The sequence below is a fragment of the Lissotriton helveticus genome, chromosome 7 (assembly GCF_964261635.1).
Source record: "Lissotriton helveticus chromosome 7, aLisHel1.1, whole genome shotgun sequence".
Classification (NCBI taxonomy): domain Eukaryota; kingdom Metazoa; phylum Chordata; class Amphibia; order Caudata; family Salamandridae; genus Lissotriton; species Lissotriton helveticus.
Window position 1 is genome coordinate 21382393 of NC_136068.1, and position 23967 is coordinate 21406359.

The 23967-nt window shown below is 47.0% G+C and overlaps 1 protein-coding gene across 2 annotated transcripts in view; it reads left to right on the plus strand.

Moving 5' to 3' along the window:
• The window catches only part of LOC144766583 (cell adhesion molecule CEACAM8-like), a 350281-nt gene that overhangs the window by 169847 nt on the left and 156467 nt on the right, over window positions 1–23967 (plus strand). The window contains exons 1-2 of one of the 2 annotated variants that reach the window (XM_078650379.1): window positions 7039–7176; window positions 22569–22650. The exons of the other annotated variant lie outside the window; for it this stretch is intronic. Coding sequence (XP_078506505.1) covers window positions 7150–7176; window positions 22569–22650 — 109 coding nt within the window. The 5' untranslated portion in view covers window positions 7039–7149. Of the gene's footprint in view, window positions 1–7038; window positions 7177–22568; window positions 22651–23967 lie in introns of those variants that run through there. 2 annotated transcript variants of the gene reach the window in all.

Here is a 23967-nt window from a genome sequence, read left to right on the forward strand (position 1 = left end):
AAAACTCTGGTGTTCTTTTTATTTGCTTAATTCTGTCCTCTTTGTGTACGCCTACAGCAGTTCTATTTTGATTGTGAAGCCTTTTATCACACGTGCGTACCTGCTGACGTGGGACAAATTAAAATAGTCTATTAAAATAAAATAGTGGTAGGGTTTCTAACCCTCCCCACCCGCATCTTCAGTCACAGTCCCGGCAGTATTTGTGTTGCATTTGGGCCTCTTTTCGCACAGACAGCGGGGTGGGGGCTGCCCATCTTCCATAGCTTGTCATGTGCACGGTGCATGTGCACCTTAACAGGGCCCTAATAACTTTCAGCTAGTCCAATGGTAAGAACTTTCAGCCAGATTCATCAATGTCCCAATCTGCGATTTCTAAATTGTGAGAAAAAGCAAATTGCAATTAAGAAATCGCAGAATGGCATTCATGAATATTTGCGAGAAAAAATGCGAATCGCAATCGGCCGCAATCGTCGATTGCGAGTCCCCGAAAATCGGCAAATATTTGCAAAATCGGCCGATCCCGTGTTGAAATTGCGATTTCGCAATTAGCGATATCGCAAATTGCGATCTCGCTAACTGCGAGATCGCAAAAACGGGAAGTCGCATCCTGAGCACAGTGATGACATCACTACCAGGAAGTAGGCAGGTTCCACCCTCATTCAGCAGTGAGAGCCTGAACTGGAAGCATCATCATCAGAGGTCCCCTCCAGTGTGCCTACAGGAGTTATTTAGGAGACACCCCAGTGGCAAGCATGTCTAAGGAAGCTGCAGATGAATCTGCCAGTAGGAGAAAAAGGAAAATAAAATGTTCAGAGCAAGAGCTCGAATTTTTAATTTTAGGAGTCTGCAAGGACTCCAATCGGCTCTTCGGAAAAGACTCCAGAAGGGTGCCCGAGGCTGATAAAAGGCGGCTATGGTTGCGCATCAGCGCTAAAGTTAACTCTGTGGGGGTGACCCAGCGCTCCGTGGAAAAGCTAAAAAAATGCTGGTATGACCTCAGAGGGCGGTCAAAGGAGAAGATTGCGGAGAGGCTGGGGGAGCGTGTGGCGACAGTTGGAGGGGAGCCCACTGTCCCACCGAATACACCACTGGAGGACCGAGTGGAGGACAAATCCATAGGCATGCGTGGGTGTGACACAGCTTGACTCCTCCCGACCCACCCAAGACACACCAGGTAAGTGCCTTGCGACTGCGACCCCCTGTCCCCTAACAATGTCCATGACTCCAGAGCATCCCATATCAAACCCCAGTCATGCAGCCAAAGCACACCACTAAAGCGCTATTGCATTGTGGGACATGTAGTCTGACCACAATTACCATCTTGCCCCATTAAGCCAGACATGTTTAGTGAGAGTCAATCCTGCAGCGACTCAGGGAATGGTAGTCTGCATGCATGTAGGAAGCCTAAATGAGGAAGAAACATGTCACTAATCAACGTCCACTTTACATCACAGGTGGAGTAGAAGTCCCCAGCACAGACAGCGATGGCCTGGTCATTGAGGACATCACGGAGGACACAGAGGGAGACACAAATCTATCCCCACAGCCCGGACCATCAGGGCAAGCTGCCGCACCAGAGGTCATTACACCACCTGCCCCTGTGGCCAGTGCCACCCCTGTGCCACCACGCGCTGCAGTAGCACTTCCCGTCACACAACCACCAGTGGGGCATGCAACACCAGCAGCAGTTTGCCAACCAACCCGCCGCCCTGCGGCTGTGAGGAGCCAGTCCAGCGGACTAGTGAGGGGTCAGCGCACTAACAATTCCCGTGCAGGCAGGGGACAAAACGTGCAAGCAGGTTGGCTCTCCATCGAGCGCCGTATGCTACATGTGCATCAGACGCAGGTCCGTCATCTCGGGCTATCCACCTCCAACTGGACAAGACCGCCCGAAATGTAGCACTAATGTCAGACCGCATGGAGAGGATGACAGCTGCTATGGAGGCCAACACACAGGCCATGAACAGGCAGCGGGATCTCAACCGCCGCAGACACCGCCAACTGCTGACCCGCCTGTCCGCATACAAGCAGGTCCAACTACATAATAGGAACGCGACCTCCCAGCTCTCGCGGCGCTCCTTGGCCATGCAGGTCCAAATGGTCCAGTGCTGCCAGGACGTCGCGAGAGCTCTGGAGCATGTGTCAACAGCAGTGCAGGGCATGCAGGCTGCCGCAATGGCCAGGGGGGGGGGGCTGACGACACAAGTGAGGCTACATCCAGCCATAGCAGCCAGTCCATTCCACCGGTAGTAGCACCCTGCCGCAGCAGCAGGCCCTCTGCTGCCTCACGGCCTAATCAGGAGGAGGATGGAGAAAGGAGGCTGGGAGCATCTGCCCGGAGGCGGCATTGAAGAATATAACATTAACATGAGGGGCCATGCTGCTGCTAAAAGCATGCCCTCCTGAAGAACAGACATATGACGCAATATGTCATTCATGTACCAGTTTGCAGAATGCACAGTTTATTGTGCTGTAACAATTACAAATATTCTGACTAACTTAATCTGACTCATGTCAATATTAATGTTGTCATGCATGAGTTAGGTAATGGGTGTGGGGAGTGGGTGCACTAGAAATAGTTCATGCAGATTTGGTTGCGCCGCATGTGTCCTTCTGCAGGATTCTCGCCGCGTGCGTGACGCACATGTGCAGGTGGTCGGTTGTCCCCTTCCGACTCACTGCCAGAGATGTCAACAGGTATCCTGCGCTTGGTAGCAATGTTGTGGAGGATTGCACACACGGCCACGATGCGGCAGCAGACCTCAGGCTCATATTTGATGGCCCCACCAGTCTTGTGCAGTATGCGGAATCTGCTCTTCAAAAGGCCAAATGTCCTCTCAATGCAATTTCTTGTGCGTATGTGTGCTGCATTGTAACGCCGTTGCTGTGGTGTTGCAGGGTTGAGGTATGGTGTGAGGAGGTACTCACGGAGAGCGTAGCCGCTGTCACCTGAATGATAGGAGCAGAGGGTGAGTGCCTGTGCTGCGCAGCTACATTATCACAGTGTAATATTGTGGGGCATGTTTACTTACCCAGTAGGTGTCCTTCACCAAAGTCTCCCCTGGCCAGTCGTGTGTGAATGCCGCTGTGCCGGAATATGAAGGAGTCATGTGTGCTCCCCGGGTACTGTGCCACTATGTCCGTGATGATTGTCTTTGCATTGCACACCATCTGGATATTGAGGGAGTGGTTGGACTTGCGGTTGCGATACATGTATTCCGTTTGTGCTGGTGGGGAGATGTGGATGTGGGTACAGTCAGTGCATCCTATTATATGTGGAAATTGGGCAACGTTGTAAAATTGCAACTTGGTGTCATTCAAGTCCTGTTGGCTGGTGGGGAATGAGATGTAGTGGTGTAGCCGGGTCAGCATGGCCTCCAGGAAACTCCTTAGGCAGCAGGACATGGTGGGCTGGGATATCCCCCCCCATGCAACAGCGGCTATCCCCTGGAAGCTTCCGGAGACCAGTAGGGGCAGGCTGCACAATACCTGCACATGGGTGGGAACGGCATTGGTCCTCCTTGTTGGGTGCTGCATCAGGGGGTCTAGGTCCTGGATCAGCTTGATGATCATTGCCCCATTTAGGCGATACTTCGCGTAAATGTGCTCCCTGGTTTGGCCCAGAAGGGTGACCCGCACACGGAATATCCACTCCTGGATCCTACGTCTGTTCCGTGCTGCTTGCTGTAGCCTTCGCCGCCTGACCACCATGTAGAGTCCTGGCATTGTGAGAGTCCTCTGGCTCCAGCTGCATGTCCTCAAGTGTGTTTGGTCAGGTCTGCACCTGTTTGTAGTTTGCTAACTTTTTTTTGAACAAATTTTTTTTTATTCTTACTGGTTACCACCTGGTTTGGGTTCTCCTTAAATTGCGCGTCGCAAATAGCGATTTTCGAGTTTTTCGCAATATGCGATTTTTCATGAATGGCGATTGCGATTATTTTGCGAGTTCGCAAATGATTTCGCAGAATCCATGGTTTCTCGCTATTTCAGAGTCGCAAATGGGCTTGTCCCTGGATTCTGAGAATGTATTTGCGGAATCGCAAATTTTATGTTGCGAATTCGCTATTTTGGATTTTTCAATATCATGAATCCCTTTCTTTGGCATTGCGATCGCAATTGCTAATTCGCAGCTATTGCGATCGCAATTTTGCTTCATGAATCTAGCTGTTTAAGTCTGGCCGACAGGAAGCAAAGGGTGAGCTCGTTTTCTCGGGATATAATGCGCACACGCACACTCTCGGCCCACACACACACTGGGGACGTGTGGTGAAGCCGTCGTTAGATCTCTTCCACCTTACATACCCGACAACCAAAGCACTTGTAAAACCTCTTGCCTGGCTACACGAAGTAATACAGAAGCGCAGCCTGATGCAGCTCCGGGTCCAAGTCAATAAATGCTAGATTTTGAACCCACCAACAAAAAGCGTTAATTACCATTGATAGGCTGCTATACTACACCTGCGAAGCATGGTAGTTGAGATATGTACGTCACTTCCTCCGTTTCCGCAGTGTTATAGCGCATGGCTTCGTTAGGTCATTAAAGTGCGCCGGATATTGGCTCCTGGTACATCCGTCAAAAAAGTAAGGGGTTGTGAGTACGTTAATGTCTGGAAATTCTTATCAGCACAAAAATGTAGTTAACATTTTTAGGGCTCGCCTGGCGTTGCAGCGTGAAGCGCTGTTGCTAGCGAGCCTTATTGTCGTTGTGTTGCCTCCCCAAGTGATACAGACCGGTGCACGAGCAGACACCAGTCTGTGAACGCGCGAGCCGCAGGGAGCGCCAACATGCACGCTCACGGCGTCATGCTCCTGCCCTCCCGCGTCTCTTCCAAGGCGCGCTCCAGGCCGATTTGTTGGGAGGAAGTGACTGTAGAGCAGAGCAGCGGATCCGTATCGGCTCATCGCTCAGATGCTGAGGAAGATTGCGCCCTCGCTGCATCTTCAGAGGAGGACGCGCTCCAGATCCTGCGATAAGGGGTGAACCCTGTCTGCTGCTTTCACCAGGCTGAGTCCCCAGTAGTCAGCCCCCCCCCAACACCGGCCTGTGAGCTGGTGGGAGCACGAGCCCCAGGCCTTTCGGGGCAGGTGCAGGTAGGGCCTGGTCCTACAGCTGTCTTTCCAAACGTCTCTCACTATAGCTTTGATACTGTTGTGTATGATGATGCCAACGTACTGCAATTTCTAGAGCTGTTTTAATGGGAGCGAGCCAGCACTTACAGCAGGAGTACTACACTTTTAATGGGAGCGTATTTGCACTTCTTTCAAAGGTTGCAGCACTTGAAGAGGTAGAGTACAAACACTTCTCAGAGTGGCGATACACATTTATTTTTCATAGGTGCTCCCGCTGAAGACGTCCAAATGGGAAACAAAGGGCTGTGCTCACCAGTTCCAGGGGCGTGTTTGAATGCCAACTCGTCAGTTCTGGGCAGGACTTACAGGGAGAGGGGAAGGGGCGCCAAGTGCTTGTTTTCTGTCGGACTCTGTTGGCTGAGCACTGGTTAAATTATACAGAGTGCCGGGTTAACAACAGCGCGTGTGCACTTTCAGGATCAGCAGGGAGAGGTTGAGAGTTTACTTCATCTACATTACTTCTCCACTAAGCAGGCATGTACTTACAGGCTGTCATCCTTATTTGTAATATCATGCTGCGCTTCTCCTCCAGGCAGCCCTGTTCTTCTACAGCCCCATTCAGTTGCATGTACGTCCATTCCATTTTAAACCACCAGCGTTTCTTGCAAATTGTACGCCATTGATGCATTGCCGTTTCTCTCACACAGATTCTTTACACGTGACTGTGTGATTTACTCTCTGGAGTGTTTCACTGAAGTAATCCTTCTCTCCTGTTGCACTTGCTCCCGTACAAAAGCTTTCCGGCTCCTTTGCTCATTTCCTAAGAGCCTTAATAGCTTAACTTTTTGATTGTTTTTAAGAAGTAACTACAAAAAATGCTTTTTGTCGATGCATGTGCTTATTTTGCTCCAGTGCTTGATTTACCGAGACATGCCGAAGAACTCGATCTAATAATGACAGAGGGAAAGCACATTTCAGAGCATTTACTGAATGAAACTGACTGGGGCAGCCAGCGGAGCCGAGCAGACGATAGATTTTCAGTTTATTCCATGGTGTGTGTCATTTTTGTCATTTAGCAGCACAAGCAGGTTCTGAAGCTTGAAGTCAAGCCAGGCTTGTGGCAGGTCAATTGACATCTTTGCGCAAAACACCAAAGGAATAACCTTTCCTCGAGTGCAATGCAACCAAGAGATACACAGAAACTCAAAGAACAACCATCACTCTAAAGCTTCTCCCAGCATTTAGGTGACTGAAATATCCAGCTCTGACCTCTGCCTGTTAAAGAAGTACAACATAAATTTTATGTAAGGTTCCGACATTTCTATTTTTTGGTGCGTCTGTGTGGCTCTGTGTGTGTGGCTCTGTGTGTGTGTGTGTGGCTCTGTGTGTGTGTGTGTGGCTCTGTGTGTGTGTGTGGCTCTGTGTGTGTGTGTGGCTCTGTGTGTGTGGCTCTGTGTGTGTGTGTGGCGCTCTGTGTGTGCGGCTCTGTGTGTGGCTCTGTGTGTGTGTGTGGGTGCAAATGCAATAGGTCTCGCATTTACGAGAGATTAAGCTATTGGCATTGTAAATGACATTGCTATTTATTTATCTGTTTTCAAAACCAACACATAAATAAAAATGTTGTCATTTACAATGCCAATAGCTCTAACTTTTGCAAAGGCGAGACCATTGCATTGTAAATGCTTGTTGTTAGAAGAGTGACCAACTCTTACCACAGACCCTGGGCTTTGACAGCTGGTGAGAGGGGAGGAGACATCCCTGCAGCAGAGGGCTGGAGGAGACTGTCTGCAGACAGGGCAAGAGCAGGCACTCTCACTGCACACAGGATTGTGAAAGGATCAGCTTTTGAAAGCTCAGGAGTCCTGTCTCTAGACAAGGGAGTACACGGTGGGTAAAGCACTCACTACAAACAGGATTGTGAAAGGCTCAGGAGTCCTGTCTCTGCAGACAAGGAAGTGAGGACACAGGGCGGGTTCTGCACATTCAAGTCTTCTTCCAGCTCAAGTGTGAGCTCAGCTCGTGGTGTTTGATGCACAATGGTGAATTCCCTGACGAGCTGGAGACCGGGTGGACGAGTTCATGGCGGCTGGGGCTGGATCCACACAGGTAAGGCAAGGGGCAGTGAGACATCATGACCGGTGCCTGTAGACCGGTGCCTGTAGACTGGTGCCTGTAGACCGGTGCCTGTAGACCGGTGCCTGTAGACCGGTGCCTGTAGACCGGTGCCTGTAGACCGGTGCCTGTAGACCGGTGCCTGTAGACTGGTGCCTGTAGACCGGTGCCTGTAGACTGGTGCCTGTAGACCGGTGCCTGTAGTTCCTGCGCACACAGCTCACGGTGAAACCTCCTGTCCTTTCCTTCCTGGGACCAGCTCTCCCATCTCTTGTTGACTTTAGACTTGTCTTTGACCCTGTACAGAGCTCCGCTACCTTTTGACTAGGCTCGCGCTTAGAAATACCAAATACATGCATTGACACATACATGTTCCCCTGTTGTGCTGGTCACTGCAGCAGGGTAAGAGCTGACCTCCATCTTTGGGGGAGTCTTTGGGGGTGGGAGTGGATGTGGGTGCACTGCCAGGCTGCACCTGGAAATACATCTCCCTGCAGATCTTTAATAGGACTCTGGGGGTTCACTGCCGCAAAGGAGTCCACAGGGGCTGCCTCACCTGTGCTATTGTAGTGTATCTTCTACAGGTCGAAGGATGACCGGGGCTGCAGAAACTCCTCTCAAAGATTCCTAGCCATGCCCACCAGGCTCACTTCCCATCCTTCGGCGGGTACTGTGGAGTATTAGGGGCTTGTGATAGCGTTTGCCAGGTCAGTGTTTGTTTCCGTCCCCAGGCCTCTGTTTGGACTGTGAAGTGCAGCAATAATCAGAGCTCAGTGGGCCCGGCAGGACTCTGGGCACCGGTGCCACTGCACCTGCTGCACCAATGGAGAATAGGCTCCTGCCTGTGTACAGTGCAGTATCAGAGGCTTGTTTGAGACTGTTTACCAGGTTGACTCAAAGTCCAGCCCCCTCCTGTCTTACACCCTGCAGTGAGAAATCCCAATTATAAAGTAAAAGGTCACATTGACAAAAGTATACAGCTGTCTTCTTGAGATGAGAACAGCCCCAGACTAGTTCCATTCACCAAGCTTTTCAGACGTGTTTCATCAGAGTGGAAATGTTTCTTTTGTTTACAATAAGCAACGGATTTTAAAAAGTTTCTTCTGCTTTTCACATGTTCAATCTATGTTGGAGACACTGGAGTGCAGCCATCGTGCTTGCATTTAAAAACACCAAAAGATGGAAACATGCTCTGAAAACCTGCAGCCCCTCCCTGTGAACAGGATTGAGGGGTCCTCTGTCTACATTGGTTCTGGAGAACCTGAAAGTGCCTTTATTCTAAGAAAGTGCCATCCCCACACCTGCACCAAGTCCCAGCCCAGTCATGGACAGGCCTGAGTCACTGACCTCCATCAAAGAGGTCATTATTAATAGCAGGTTCACCTGTTTGGCTGCTGAGATGTATTCAGGGTACATTCCTTATCAGAGCTGGTAATTACCAAGAGCAATATATATTTCAACACTTTCTAAAGAGGCTCCTTGCACAAATATTTAATTGTGTATGAGTTACAATTGGCAAGGCAACTCATAATGAGGACTTTTATCTGAAAAACATAAATATCAAAGCTGTCATAACTTTTTAAACTTCAGATTTCACACAATTGTCCCACCTAGTTCAGGGTCAATGATTTGCAAATGAGAAGGTTCAGAAAATGAAAAGCCCGGACGGGTCCGGCAGCAGACTGAAGGTGGTAAATGTTACACACAATTTCTAATGAATTCGAATTTCAGTGACAAGGATCAGCAGTGGGCTTAGTCTGTAAATACATTAAAACTTGTCTTTTCAGAGTCCCATTTTCCTCCAGCGGTGATCAGAGAGATGCTCAGAGTCCTCTGTCCTGTTTCTGGATTTTCTTCTGAGTGAAACAATGGCGGCCACAATGTTGCCCATTTGGAAGAGTTTATTTCTGTTTATTAAAAGTTCTCCTCTGGACTCAGAAGGGGCCTTGTGTAGTGTATGTGAGCAAAGCATAGTACAGGTGCACTAAGTACAGGGGGGTCTATCCACAAGGGTGCATTTACATGTGTGAAACCTACACATACATATTTACTCCTACATGTACTGCTTTTGAGTATTCACCATGTACATATTTAAACTTTAGGAAGCCAGGGGGTGGAGTCTAATTTCCAAGTTTAAAGTTAGTGCTGGTAACTATTCACACACAGAGAACTTCCTCACTGTGGTGGATTTCACCCTGAGGGAAATAAAAAGGAAAATGATTAAAGTTTGTCTTCATCGTCATCAAACTTTATTCGGTCATTACGACCATCAAAGTATATAGGCGTACAATACAGTATATTAATAAGAGAAAGCTTTTCATGTTGGGTATTGTGGGTCAAGATGGATGACATTATTTATACAAAAGCAAAGCATAATAAAAACCAAGCCATTAAAAACAAGAAACAGGTTGATAAAAACAGCTGCAACAAAGTGAAACAATGACAAGCTAAAAACACTTATAAAGAAAAATGATGGAGCCGTAAAAATACATAATGTGCTAATGTATAACGTGCAAGAATACAATATTGCACAAGATTAAAGTTTGTTAATTGAGAGGGTTTGTGTGGGGCTAGACTTACCCCAAGGCTGGAGTAGAGTACACGCATTCATATCTTTTGCACTAACAGTGACTCTGCACAATGTTCGGTGCTCTATACTGCTCACTGCACTCTGCAGGTTAGTGTGCACCAGCCACTGCTCAGTGCCTTCAGTGCACTGCTCACTATCAGTGTGCAACATGCATGACTCACAGCTTCACACTCACTGCATATTGTTCACTGTATGGACGGATGCACCAGCTATGTCTCACTGCTCAGTGCACACACTGCGCACTGGTCGCTGTATTTCCACGTGACTTGCACCAGGCAGTGCCCACTGCTCGGTGCACACACTGCGCACTGGTCGCTGTATTTCCACGTGACTTGCACCAGGCAGTGCCCACTGCTCAGTGCACACACTGCGCACTGGTCGCTGTATACCCACGTGACTTGCACCAGGCAGTGCCCACTGCTCAGTGCACACACTGCTTACTGTTCGCTGTATACCCACGTGACTTGCACCAGGCAGTACCCACTGCTCAGTGCACCTTACTCTGTGTGCAGCCAGCCGAGCACGCTGCAAGCTGCAGTGTGAACTTTGCAGAGCTCAATACTCCATCCACCCTGCACACTGCACACTGCACTCTACACACTGCACATTGTGCACTGTGTATTGCATGTTACTCACTATTCACTGCCCACCCTAGCCTGGCAATACACACTCTTGGTTGTGCACTATAAATAGCTTATCAAGCACAACTGATTGCTCATTGCTGAATATTGATTGTGCACTGCACACTGCGTGTCATGTACTGCACATAGGCCAGTGCACACGGTAACTGCACAGCGGGCAGTACCCGCTGCTCACTGTGCATTGTTCACTGCTTACTTGATTATACCCCAGGGCGCCCTGAATGCTAGCATGATAAGGACTAAAGCAGGTCCTAAGTTTCCTCTAAAGAGCTTTAGACACTAACAGAAGTAAATACATTTATTGTGTTAATCACACAGAGTTCAATAAATACTTTAATCATACGTATTCATAAACACAACCTCAACTTTATATACCTTTAAAAGTGTTAGATTAGTCTAACCATATTTTTGATCACTTGATAAGCCAAGTTTAAAATGTCATTAATTTGTCAATAGAAGTATGGTGGTTGGCTGTAAACCAGTGTCTAATGGCCTTTCTCATCTGTCTGATGTAAATAAAGTTTCCTTAATATTATCTATTTTGGACAAATGCAAACTACATGATCAAGCATTTCAAGTTTATAACTACACAGACGGCAAGCACTCTTACCTTTCAGTTTCAGATTCCATATTCTCTCAAACTCAAATATTGCAATGTAAAGTAATCTGAATCTAAAGTATTTCTTCATTAATGCACCTTGTAGATTTGATTCAATGTGTTCTTGATTCACTGATCAATAAGATTCATACACCAATCCTTGTGTCTCGGGTTTATCAAGGAAGCAAGGTCATTTTCTCTGCTGCTTTGAAAGTACATTTTCAAAGTAGGTCTTTCTGCATAGCACACCTCATTTTAGCCAGCATTTCTGTTGATGGTAGCTTGTATTTTTCAATTGCCTTATCTATGGATGTTGCCTTTAATTCCATATTTTATTATGAACTAGCAGCCTGTCCCGACGTTGTCCGGGTATGAATCGCTGCCGGCCAGTAGTATATTGTTTTGTAGGATTTCGTTTAGATAGCATTTCTTATCTGTGACATGCCTGTGAAACGCTCCGATTCACAGTGCACTGCTGATGCACTTAAGAGTGCGCGTTCAGTAGTGTGTGAACTCGAGTTTCCCTACTTTATTTTTCCTTGCAATATTATATAGCGCGAACTCGACAGCATGGCATGAGCACAATTTACATTACAGAAGAACACATTCATTTGTGGTTGGCACGGGGAGACAAAGCAATTTGCCTGGAATCACAGGATGTTGAGCTGATGCCGAGATTCGAACGTAGCTCCGCAGCTCTAAAGTTCGCAATTCTAGAATTGTGGCGGGAGGTGTGTCTAAAAGTGTATGTCGGTGTTGGCCATCAATGAGAGAGACCTGTGCATTTTTCAAATCGGTGGTGAAAAAATATGAGTATGTTGCTGGAGATGTGGGCCGCCGTGCCACCAATGTACTTACTGGGGGAGGGTAAACACCCATTATTCCGCAACTTTCTTTCCGCATACCATCACTCTGCATACTTTTATTACGAAAGTACCATGACTCCGCAATGCCATTATAATGCATGGCATTACATTTTATATGCTTTTACCACACATACATTTACAACGAAATTCGTTGTAAATGCATGAATGGTAAAAGCATGTTTTTTTTAATGTTTGGATAAGGTAAGTATGGGTATAGGGGTATATGTTTTGGGGTACTGAGGTATATGTTTTGGGGTGTTTGGATATTTTAAAGGTTCAGATATAGTTTTGGGTTATGGGGTACAGGGGTAGTTTTAGGGTTTATGGATAGGTATGGGTTTTGGGGTACAGGGGTATTTTTAGGGTTCAGGGCTAGGTTTGGGTTTTGGGGTATAGGGTTATTTTTAGGGTTCAGGGCTAGGTTTGGGTTTTGGGGTATAGGGTTATTTTTAGCGTTCTGGGTGGGTTCTGGTTTTGGAGTACAGGGGTATTTTAAGGGTTCAGGGCTAGGTTTGGGTTTTGGGGTACAGGGGTATTTTTAGAGTTCAGGGCTAGGTTTGGGTTTTGGGTACAGGGGTATTTTAGGGTTCAGGGTGTTGTAAACGAATCTAGGACACTAGTGTAATTTTCCCAATTCATGCCCTTATATAGGTATACTTTACCCTATCCTTATATAGGCATAGAAATCATTACCATATTAAGGCCTAAGCCTTACAGCCTAAATACGGCAAGGCTACTTCCACTACGTTCCGAGAATTCACAACGAATTCTTGGAAAAACCCGCCTTCAGCAGCTAGGATCTTCCCCCTGCTTGAATACTAAGTTATCCAAGAAATCCTGGAGTTTTCTAGGAATTGAGTCTTGATTGACGTTTTTAAGTCCAAGCATACGTCAAATTCGGCACCTTCAAGTTATAAATATGCCTTCCTTTGCTCAGTAAAACACATGGTGGCTCTTGGAGCAGATCGACTAACTACTTGCCCGACGTCCTGCAGCAGCTAGTGCCGAAGGAAGCCGACCCTCCAGCAGACGCACTGAGAGGCGCTGCTTCTTCTCTTGCAGAGAAATCCAGCTCCAGTGTTTCCAGCTTACCCTTGCGGGTATCTGGGATATCGAGTCCTTAGAGAGAGAGATACAAGACCTCCTTCATTCTAAACCAAGGTACGGAGTTGATTAGACCCGTAGGCAATTCTTGAATAGACTCTTGGCAGATTCTTGGCAAAGAAATACTAAACTTAAAAACTACTCCTGAACTTACTTCTTCCCTTGTGCTAGGCATAGGTCAGGTACACCGGGGTAGGCGTATTTTAGAAGCACCAGTTGAGTACTTTTAGCCATTCTTTTATCACTGTATGTATTTTATGCATTTTATATATTTTAAGCAACTTATGGCTTAGAAACCATATCATGCTTTTACAGTACTACTTTATAATACTGTTTGTATTATATGCTCTGTACTTTATAACCAGCATTACTATTTAGCAGTACATTTCTCATGCTTGAGATAGAAGACTGTTCAATAAAAACGCTTTTATTGAAAACGCCCGTCTCTCTATGTTCTCAGCAACTCTGGTGAAACGAAGCATGCAGGATTGACTGAGTAAAATAGTTATCTATTGTTTCCGCGACTCTAGAGATTGATTTCTTATTCTTGGGGAACAAAGTTGTCATGTTATATGGTTGTCAGAAACTAACCCCTTCTTGTACTTTCGAGAAAGTTTCTAGTGACCTCTGAGCTAGCTGGCACTCACAATTAAGTTTAATATATTCGGCAGAGACCTAGTTGACCTCAGTCCTACGTCTAAGCGGCAGTATATATTATTCCAATGTGCAGAGCCTATTGGGAATATAGGAACTACACTACATGGCGCCCAACGTTTGGTAATGCCATAATTTAACGCTAGATACTATAGTAACTCAGTCGTGCTTTTCACACAGACCCCTTTTTCCCGTAAAAAACTCCAAAGATGTCTGGAGTGGGTGAAAGGATAATATCCGCCAAAACTGAGTAGGACGAAAAAATCCTACGTATTAGTTTTTGGTTTGTTCAACGTTGAAGGATACAGTGTTCCAAAAATATTGTGCACCTAATCTTTGTTTCCTTGATACTTGTTCTGCAAAACTCTTCAATCAGTAAAAATAATGGTAACTGACAAAGAATTAGCTGCAGCAGCAGCTCAATCCGTCTTAGATGACGCTGCAATACTAGAAAATGACACGGATGCTATACTGCTCCTGGTAAATGTAAGGAAAAGTATAACTTACACACTGATAAATAATGGAGTGTCAGCAAGAGGTGGCATGGGAATCTTTGTCATAGAGGCACATGAATATCGGCAGACAGAGGTAATCTATTCATGAATTTACTTTCCAGCAGCAAATGCAGGAACACGCGAGTTCCACTACTACAAGTTAGAGGAACCTCCAACGTAATACATTCCTTTCGAGGACATTGAAATTCCATTAACTTACCAAGAGCATTAGCTCTGGTTTAAAGGCGCCCTAAAACATGAAGATCACATTACCAGGCTCGGTCCACTAGGTAGACCAGGAGCTACATGGACGGTACTAGCCAGCTATACACCACATCCTAACATAGAGCATGTGACAGGTACAGAACTGTTAGCTCAGCTAAAACAGTTAATTAAAATACATAGACAATTGGTTCAATATGTTATGCGGACATTAACAGTCCAACCAGCTGTAAGAATTCCACAGCACACCCCTCACCAGGGGAACACAAACACAAACAAAATAACACCACAGACTATACAGTTAGTCATTGGTAAACTACCAACGAAATGAGAACTAATTCCGTTCTGGTTAGCACCAAAAATAACTCAAATAGAGGCAGTATTTCCTGATAGTACACCTCATGAGAAACACAGGATTCTAACAATCTGTTTAACTATGGGGATTGCACCACACGTAGGGGATTGTGACACTTGGGGCACAGTCTTTGCTTCAATCTACACTAAAACACATGGTGTTCCGTCCATGGCGGTGATACCAGACTTTCTAAGACAGATTCAAAAGGAATACGGTCCAGAACTTAAATCTAGGTGTGAAACTACAGAAAGATTTCAAATGGGTCTCGGCTATACTATTAGAAAACATAAAAGGTGAAGCAGCATCAGTGGCAATCCGCCAGAAATGAAAAGAAACAGACATTACTGAGCAACCTTATGAGCTTGCCAGAATCATTGAAAAATCCTATGAAGAACTAGGTAGAGATAGCTTGGGTGGGAAACCGTTAAAACACCAACTAACTGAAAATCCTGAAATAGTCTTCATAAAAAATAATCTCACTACTCCTAAAAAGAAGTGGGAAAACAGCAAACAGACACTTCCTAGAGAGAAGCGTTCTCAGTCCAGAGGAAGGTCTCCCCAAAGGAGATTTAGGTCTCCTGAACGGGGAGGAAGGTCTCCCCAACGGGAGCCCTCTGAAAAAAGGTATAACCTTAGAAATAGGGATACTTTAAGAAAACCTGATAGATATCAAGATAATTACACACGTCCCTCTCGATCTTTTCAGACTTCCTCGCAGAAATCGGAAAGAAGAGGACAGTCAGAAAACAAAGAAGAACGTGTCAAGTCTAAAGACAAAGAACCCGTTCACCAGAGCAAGAAAGCTCAATTTACCAAAAAGAAGGTAGTAAGCATAAAAATTAAACATGCCGAGGATTCTGAGGACACAACTCAAGAATGGGGAATGGGCTCAGACAATGCTAGACAGCGCAGCAGAAGTGACCATAGCTCGCAGGATCCTGATGGATCATCTGGAGACAGTAGACTTGAATGAATACATTCAAGTTGAAACTGCCGACACCAGGGTTAGTACACCCCACAAGTTATATGAGATAACACTCCGGATGGAGGGGGACATAACTAGAAAAATAAAAGCTCTCTTTTGGGACAAGCTTTCCAAGGGTAATGACATACTTCTAGCTGAACAAGACTGGCCACCAGCAGTTGTTAGGGAATGCCCACACGGCGAAGATATAATTATGCCAGCCTTCTCAAATCACATTCCAATACATAAAAAATACACATATGCCAGGAAATGGGCAGTAGGATAAGCTCCAGCATTATATAAAAATCACATAGGATGGGATGAGGATTCTCCTCACCACATAATTCAGTTAAAAAATCAACCTACTGCTCAGAGGCAGTATCCAGTTAAGCAAGAAGCTAAAAACCAAGTCAGGGAGATTTTAAATCAACTTGAATACCAAGGGGTGATTGAAACATGCACCTCATCTATGAATAATCCTTTGTTTCCTGTCTCCAAACCAGACAATTCATATTGTCAAGTTTTGGATTACAGACACCTAAACTCTTGTTGCAAAACATTTGCAGTACAGAATGCAAACAGTGCTGCACTGATGAATAACATTGTGCGCAAAAAATATAAAACCACATTAGACATTTCAAATGGGTTTTTCTGTCAAAAAATTGCATCAGAAAGCAGGCATTTGACCGCTTTCTCAATCTTGGGGACACAGTGACAATTTTGCCGTCTTCCCCAGGGATTCAAGAATAGTCCAGGGTTATTTTCAGCCAGAGTAACAGAGTTACTACAAATGTATGACGATGAGGCATTATCTTATGTGATATTTAATGTAAAATGAATCACAACGATAGGATTCTATCTTATTATATATTTTTTCTGTTTAATTTAGTTGCCCCCCGAAGAAGCGACATTTCGTCCCAAATGCATTGGACTGCACACCCTCAATCTGCATTTCTACAACACATTATTTGCATTTGAAAAACATGGAACATGGATTCATTGTCATAATATGTATAATGTATTAATATTGTAATCATTGTAATATGTGTTGATTACCACATGGAACTCTTTTCAACAAAGATGTCATTTGTTTGAAATCAACTGTGGTATGAGTATTTTTTGAATAAATTGTTGGTTTTCGCTGAAAAATGTAAAATAAGTGATCACAAACTGTGTAGATATCAAGGGGCAGATTTACAAGCCCCTTGCGTCATTTTTACTCCGCTATTGCGTCACTTTTTGTGACGCAGCATCAGCATAAAAATGCGGCCCATTTACAATGGAACGCATCTAGGGAGGTGCCTCACGTTGTAAAGCCCTGTGTCACATTGTACCTGCATCAGGTATGATGTATGCAGGTTGGGCATTCCAACGCATAAAAGGCTCGTAGAAGTGACGCAGTGAAATCTACAACATTTCACTGCACCACTTCTAGGACGCCACTGCATCAAATTCTTATGCCTGCTTGAAGCGGGCATAAGGAGTGACATAGGACAATGAGGATAGGCCTCCCCATGCATTGCTGGAGTTGCATCGTGCTTGCGACACAACTCCATCAATGCGTGACTTATGCGTCTACAGATGTATCAGAATTTCTGAAGCATCTGTCAATCCTTGACCCATGGTGCACCGTATTGTAAATACGGCGCATCCATAGTGGCGCAAGGGTTTCTAATGGTGGCACAGGGAAAGTGACGCATCTATACAGACGTGTCACTTTCTTGCAAATCTGCCCCTTAATTTCTAGTGCATGCAGTGTTTCAAACAACTACTGTGCTTGAGTTTATTTTCAAGTATTTTATGTGGGATGGGCAGCCCACAGATCTCTGGGTAGTACACTATCTGTGTTTAGTCTTTATTTTTAATTAGCCGGTTAAGACTGCTGTCTAAATTTTGGAGTGCACTATACACCACCATTAGTTTACACAGGGATGTGTGCCATGTGGATTCTTCACTTCCCTGATCACAGTACCCCGGGTACCTGTGGTACCATTTACAAGGGGCTGACCTGTGGCCGGAGATGCCACTTGGGTACAGCTTTGGGGAAAGAACACAGGCCCTAGGAACCTGATTGGCAGGGACCCAGGGCACATCAAGTTAAAGTGCATCAGTAGTCTGGCAAAACGTGGGGTGTTACTGCAACAGAAATCCAGCTTCTCACATAGGACACATGAATGGATATCCCTGTACTCACTAGCTTATATTAAAAAATACAGGCTCAGAGAGATCTTCGGAGTCAGGATAAACCTCTCTGAGGGGCTTCAATATAGACCCTGGGGAATCTAGGGTCATTAGGTTGAGCCAGCGTGCAAGCGCTCATATGACAATCAGCTCTTGTAAAATATGGTAGAGAAGCCCCTCCCACTCTCTGTCCATATTTGTCATTGGCTTCTGTCTTTGTCCTTCATAAATGCTAGCTTCTGATACCTTAATAGGCTTGTTAGTCCATCCTTAGTACCGTCTTATCTTCATTTGTAACCTTTAATGTACTATATACATTATGTCCGTAATAAAAAAATATTTCAGCAGCGCTAAAGGCGAGCCAAAACACCCGAGACCCTGTAATATTCAGACCCTGAGTTCTTTCTTAAAGTAACTGTTTTCCTCTGCACACGCACATATCTAATACAGAATTAGCATGTTATCGTTATACAAACAGTAAGGAGAGTAATTAGTTATAATTTTTTCTTTTTCTTTAATCCAAATCGCCCAGCCAACACATGTCAAATTTCATTCAAGCAATACCTGTGATAAGGACTGGCATTTCACCAGACTGTATAAGGTCTGATATGGTTCACGATACAAACACTGAGCGGATTCCACCATTACTCATCAGTGTACCCACTTGAAGGTCAAAGTAGAATTGATACGGACAACATACAGCGTCTTTTACCTAGACCTTATGCAGTCTGGTGAAACGCCTGTCTTTATCACAGGTGTTGCTTGAAAGAAATTTGGTTCACTCTAACAGAAGACATTTATATACATTGGACCAGCTGGGTCTGAAGTAGAACAGGCGGAGAGGACAAAGTGATAGGAAATAGGAGAGCCTTCCAGCCCTGAAGAAGTCGTCTGGGTCTTCCCCGACCGAAGAAACATGTGTTGGCTGGGCGGTTTGGAATAAAGGCAAAGAAAAAATTATAACAAATTACTCTTTTTACTGTTTGTATAATGATAACTTTCTAATTCTGTTTTAGATATGTGCGTGTGCACAGGATAAGAGTTACTTCATTTATAACCTCCCCTGGCTACCGGCCCCTTTACTTTAGATGTTACACGAAATGTGTTATTTAGTCTTGTAAGCACTATTTTCTTTGTTGTGTTTTTTTTACTGCAGACACAACGTGCTTTACTTACGTTCAGCACCCATGCATGCTTTCACATGAGCCGATGATCTCAAATATACTTTATGGGCATTGTCCGGTTGTTAAGCTCACTTGTTCTTCTTGTACTAAGTCGGCTTTGTGCGGTTTCAGCTGTTTCACCAATACATTTGCCAATATATTTACATCTGCTGTTGTCAACAACATAGGGTGATAGTTGACACATTTATGGGTATATTCACAAGAACGTGTGATAACTACCGCAAGAGTAGCATAACGCAACTTTCAACATCGTAGCCTATCGCAGGAAAATAACCCTGTGTCAACATGGAATTCACATCCCGGCGGCAGCATGCGATAGTCTGCCGAAACCACGGACAATGTCCGCGATACAACCACCTCGATGGAGACAAAAACACAAACCACAACACCAAAAAACCTGCGATGAGCCAAAGCGCGATGAGGAAATCAGCGATAAGCAATACACACCTGGCAGGTGGAAAAAAACACAATAAGAGTAGGAAAAACACCCAAACACAAACTGACCAACACCCAAGCACCATGGAGGCAGTCGGAGCAGGGGCAGTGGACGAGCGCAAACCCGCAAGTACCCCGGACGACCAGCCCGGGACGTCATGGACAGGGAAGGGCAAGGACAAGAAGGGGAAGATGAAGTTCAGTCCGCAGGCGAACAGGATCATAATCACAGAGGTGATGGACCACCATCAACAACTGTTCGTCAACTCCAATGTGTCATTGGGCACCAAAAATGGAATATGGCGGGACATCATGTACAAGGTGAATACCGTCGGTGAGCACAAGAGGACAATGGACGAGGTCAAGAAGCGATGGAATGACATCAGTCAGAGGACCAAGGCAAAACTCTCTGCCAACCAGAAGGCAGCAAACCAGACTGGAGGTGGGGGCACAGCGCCACAGCTCAAGCTGGATGACATGGAGGAGCTGGTGTCAACAGTCAGCAGTGTGGAGACTGGGGCCGGAGTCGGGGGATCGGACACTGCTCTACAGGCCAAAACACAACCGCAGCAGGGTGAGTGGCTACCAGGTACTGGGGGGACGGGTGGAGAAGGGCACAATGGCACACAAGCACAATCAAGCAGAACACAGTGCACACCCAAAATGACTCTCGGTCTCGCCCAGATCAACAAACTGTCACAATGTACAATGCCATGCTGGCTGAATGATTGTCAAGATCTACCATGCTGCTACATACATGTGGACACATTGTAATACACCATCTCCCCTTCACATAGCTGGGGCACCGCCAACACCACCTGCAGAGCACTGATGACCAGGAGGACAAAACCAGCATTGACAGTCAAACCATCCAAGACATCATTGACCTCATCCGCCACTCACCTCCAGGATCAAGGCAAGCCAGCTTTATCGAGGAGACCCCACCCACTACCCAAAACACCCAGCAGGAGGCACCCACAGCCCCGACACTCCCTCAAGACACCCAGGAACAACACTTGGCCTTCCAACGCCGTGTGCTTGAGTGCCAGAGGGAGACCGCAGGGCAGGTGCAGTTGGGCTTCGGCATCATGGCAACCAAACCAAATGCCATCCTTGGGTGTGTAGTCCCGCTCAATGGTCTCCAACGAGCCTTGACTGATAACGCTGGAGTCATGACGCAGAGAGAAGAACACCTGTCCACTCAGAGTGGCTCCAGCGATACCAGCCATGAGCGGGCACACATGCAGAGGCTCATGGAGGAATGGTGCAGATGGAGGCGGAAAGCATGGCAGCCACCGCTACAAATCAGAGAACTGTAGCTGGGATCTACCATGCCCTGCAGACCCTCTTCATGGCATTGCAGCCACAAGGCGTGGTAATGATGAATGCTGCTACCCCCACACCATCCACATCTCTGCCCCCTGGTGTGTCTTTGCCTCCCAGTGCGGCATGCCTAAGCACTCCGGCACCTGGTGGGGCAGAGCACACATCCGGGGATGAGGACGTGGATGGGCCTGTGATCAGAAGGACTCAGTAGCATTCAAATCCGCCACCTGGCCTGTTTCTGCTTGATCCTGCACATGGCCTCATGACCTTCCACTGACCCCCGATTTACTCAGATGCACTCACCTTGGACAACAACATGGACTGCCACATCCTGTTTGATTACCAATGACACGGCGACCAGACTGCAAACTGTACCCTGCCTCTTCGTCAGTACTTGTTATCCCCGGATGGACTCTGGCTGGCCCTCCATGGGCCCATATTGTGTAATGTGTTCTGCATTGCCCTGTACCCCTCCAGCTGCAGAACTGCACTGGATGTGCAATAAACATTCAGTGATGCACTGCTGTGTCATGTCTTTCATCATTCATGTATGCATGTGTGCATGAACGTAGGGATAGTGTCTTCCCTTGCGTCACTGATGCTTATCCTGTGGGATGCCAGTCAGAAGGTGCTACAATTTGTGTTATGTGTCCTGTGGACACCACAACAGGGACACATGCATCAGCCACTTCCTTGTCCGGACATGGACTGATCCAAGCCCAGTGCCCAAAAGTCATTTTTGCAAACCCTGCGCTGTTTCAGCGTACAGCAGGCCAGACCACTCTGCTAATGCTCCGAGGGGGGGGGGGGGGGCCTCATGGCTACCAGTCGCAGGCGTACTCGCTGGAGGTGTGCAGGTCAGTAGTCTAGTTGTCAGAATGTCACAGCCAATCCCTGAGGGCAGGTTTGCACACACACCACACCCATCCAGCACAGGTGTCACAGGCCTCGTGACCCCGCAAATATAAGGGGCCAACAACATCACATACCCCTCTGCCGGAGGTGACTGGATGACAGACCCAAGGCCTTGAGGCTGGCATGGGCCTACCACCACGTGACACAGACTGGGGTTGAAGAGGGTTTGTGGCACACAGTGCATTTTATCAGGCACAGGCACCCCACATCGGGACACTGACTGGGGTTGAACAGGATTAGTAGCACACAGTGCATTGCGGCTGGCACAGGCACCCCGCCACGGGACGGTGACTTTGGGTGCACTGAGTCATTTGCACCTTAAGCTGCTGAGCGGGTGTGCAGCCTGCGGTTATGCCCCGTCCCGGCAGTCCGGACTGCTCAGGATCTGTGTGCCTTGCTGGACCGCAGTGTAGGCCGAGCCAGCGGGCAGGGCAGGCCTACCGCCACACGGTCTCGCTTCGGGGATCACAGAGTAAGTGGCACCCATTGAACTGAGGGGCTGTGCAGGCTGCGATAGTGCAGGGTGCCCTGATATGTCCAATGTCATGGAGTAATCAAGACCCAGCACCAGACGTGATACCTAGTGGCCTGCGCAGCATGGCTGCATGTGTGAAGGATTCCATTTCCGTGGGCCTAGGGCTTGTGGCTTGCAGCGGCATGTGGTGGGACCTCCTGTCTACACGTCGGTGGCAGAAGGTGAGCAGTGAGGCCAGGGTGTGCATGGGTGGGCATGCTCCGATGGGTGGCGGGATGGGCTGGAGTGCCTCTACCTGGGTGTGCAGGGGCGGGCGGGCGAGCGATGTTGTCTTGTGCCGGTGTGTGTACTGTGCCAGTCATGTATCTGGACTCTGTTTCAGATGACGGCTCTGACTCCGATGTGTGACCTGGTGTACTGCTATACATACCGGCAAGTGGTTGGAGACAGACCAGTGGCAGCAGGTGAGCAGTGTGACTTGGGTGCATAGGGGTGGCACGCTCTCTCTCCCCCCTCCTCTTCTTCTTTCTCTCACTATCAACCTCTCTTCTTCTCTCTCTCTCTCTCTCTCCCCCCTCTTCTTTTCTCTCTCTCTCTCTCCCCCTCTCTTCTTCTTTCTCTCTCTCTACCCCTCTCTTCTTCTCTCTCTCTCTCTCTCCCCCTCTCTTCTTCTCTCTCTCTCTCCGTTATGTTTTCGTCAGGCTGTGACCTACGGATTGTCTCGAGGGGAGCCGCCATGTTTCTTCATTTCATTTCAGTGTTCATTTCAACAAAATTTCATTGGTTGAATCGAAAGTGAATGTGTGATGCTCATTTCTGTGACGGCACATGCATGTCACCAGTTGTGATTGTGCGACAGGTGGATTATTTCGTACATGTTTAGGTGTAGCTGATGAGGCATGTATTTGGTCGGGGTGCCAGGGAGGGGTGGTCCTGGGTGTGGTGTCGGTGGGTGTTGTCGCCCTCTTCGGTGTCCGTGTTACATGTTCTGCATATAGAAAGAGGAATAGGTCTCAAATGATTATTTGATTATTTATGTGTAGGAATTCCAGCAAAAATAACAAACAGTCTGTACTGCAGGCTCTATTGTGCAAGGCTGCCTGGGTTGGCGTTAGGCAGCACACAGTGCACCAGTGCAAGGAGATAGCAGAATGCCTCATATCTTTGTAAATATGGCACATTCCAACCCTCTCCCTTGTACTCAGTTCAGCCAGGTGAATTGCGGCATTGGCTTGTGTGAAAAAATGATAAATGTAGCTCCATATTTATGAAGCCGTCTTAGTGTTGCCCTTGCATCATGGCAAGTGACACACGGACAACGCAAAGTTAACAATAAGATGTACAAAGCCACGTCAAGGGCGATATGTGCCATCTTGCGTGATTTTGGGAAGAAATGTAACTCCATGCAGTTGCATGAGCTGCATCATGCAACATTTCTATTTGGAAGGCATTCCAAGGGTGGAGCGTGGGCGTTGCGATGTGGCCACCCATGAATGTTGGCGCATTCCAAGGGTGGAGCGTGGGTGTTGCGATGTGGCCACCCATGGATGTTGGCGCATTCCAAGGGTGGAGGGTGGGCATTGCGATGTGGCCACCCATGGATGTTGGCGCTTTCCAAGGGTGGAGCGTGGGCGGTGCGATTTGGCCACCCATGGATGTTGGCGCTTTCCAAGGGTGGAGCGGGGGCATTGCGATGTGGCCACCCATGAATGTTGGCGCTTTCCAAGGGTGGAGCGTGGGCGGTGCGATTTGGCCACCCATGGATGTTGGCGCTTTCCCAG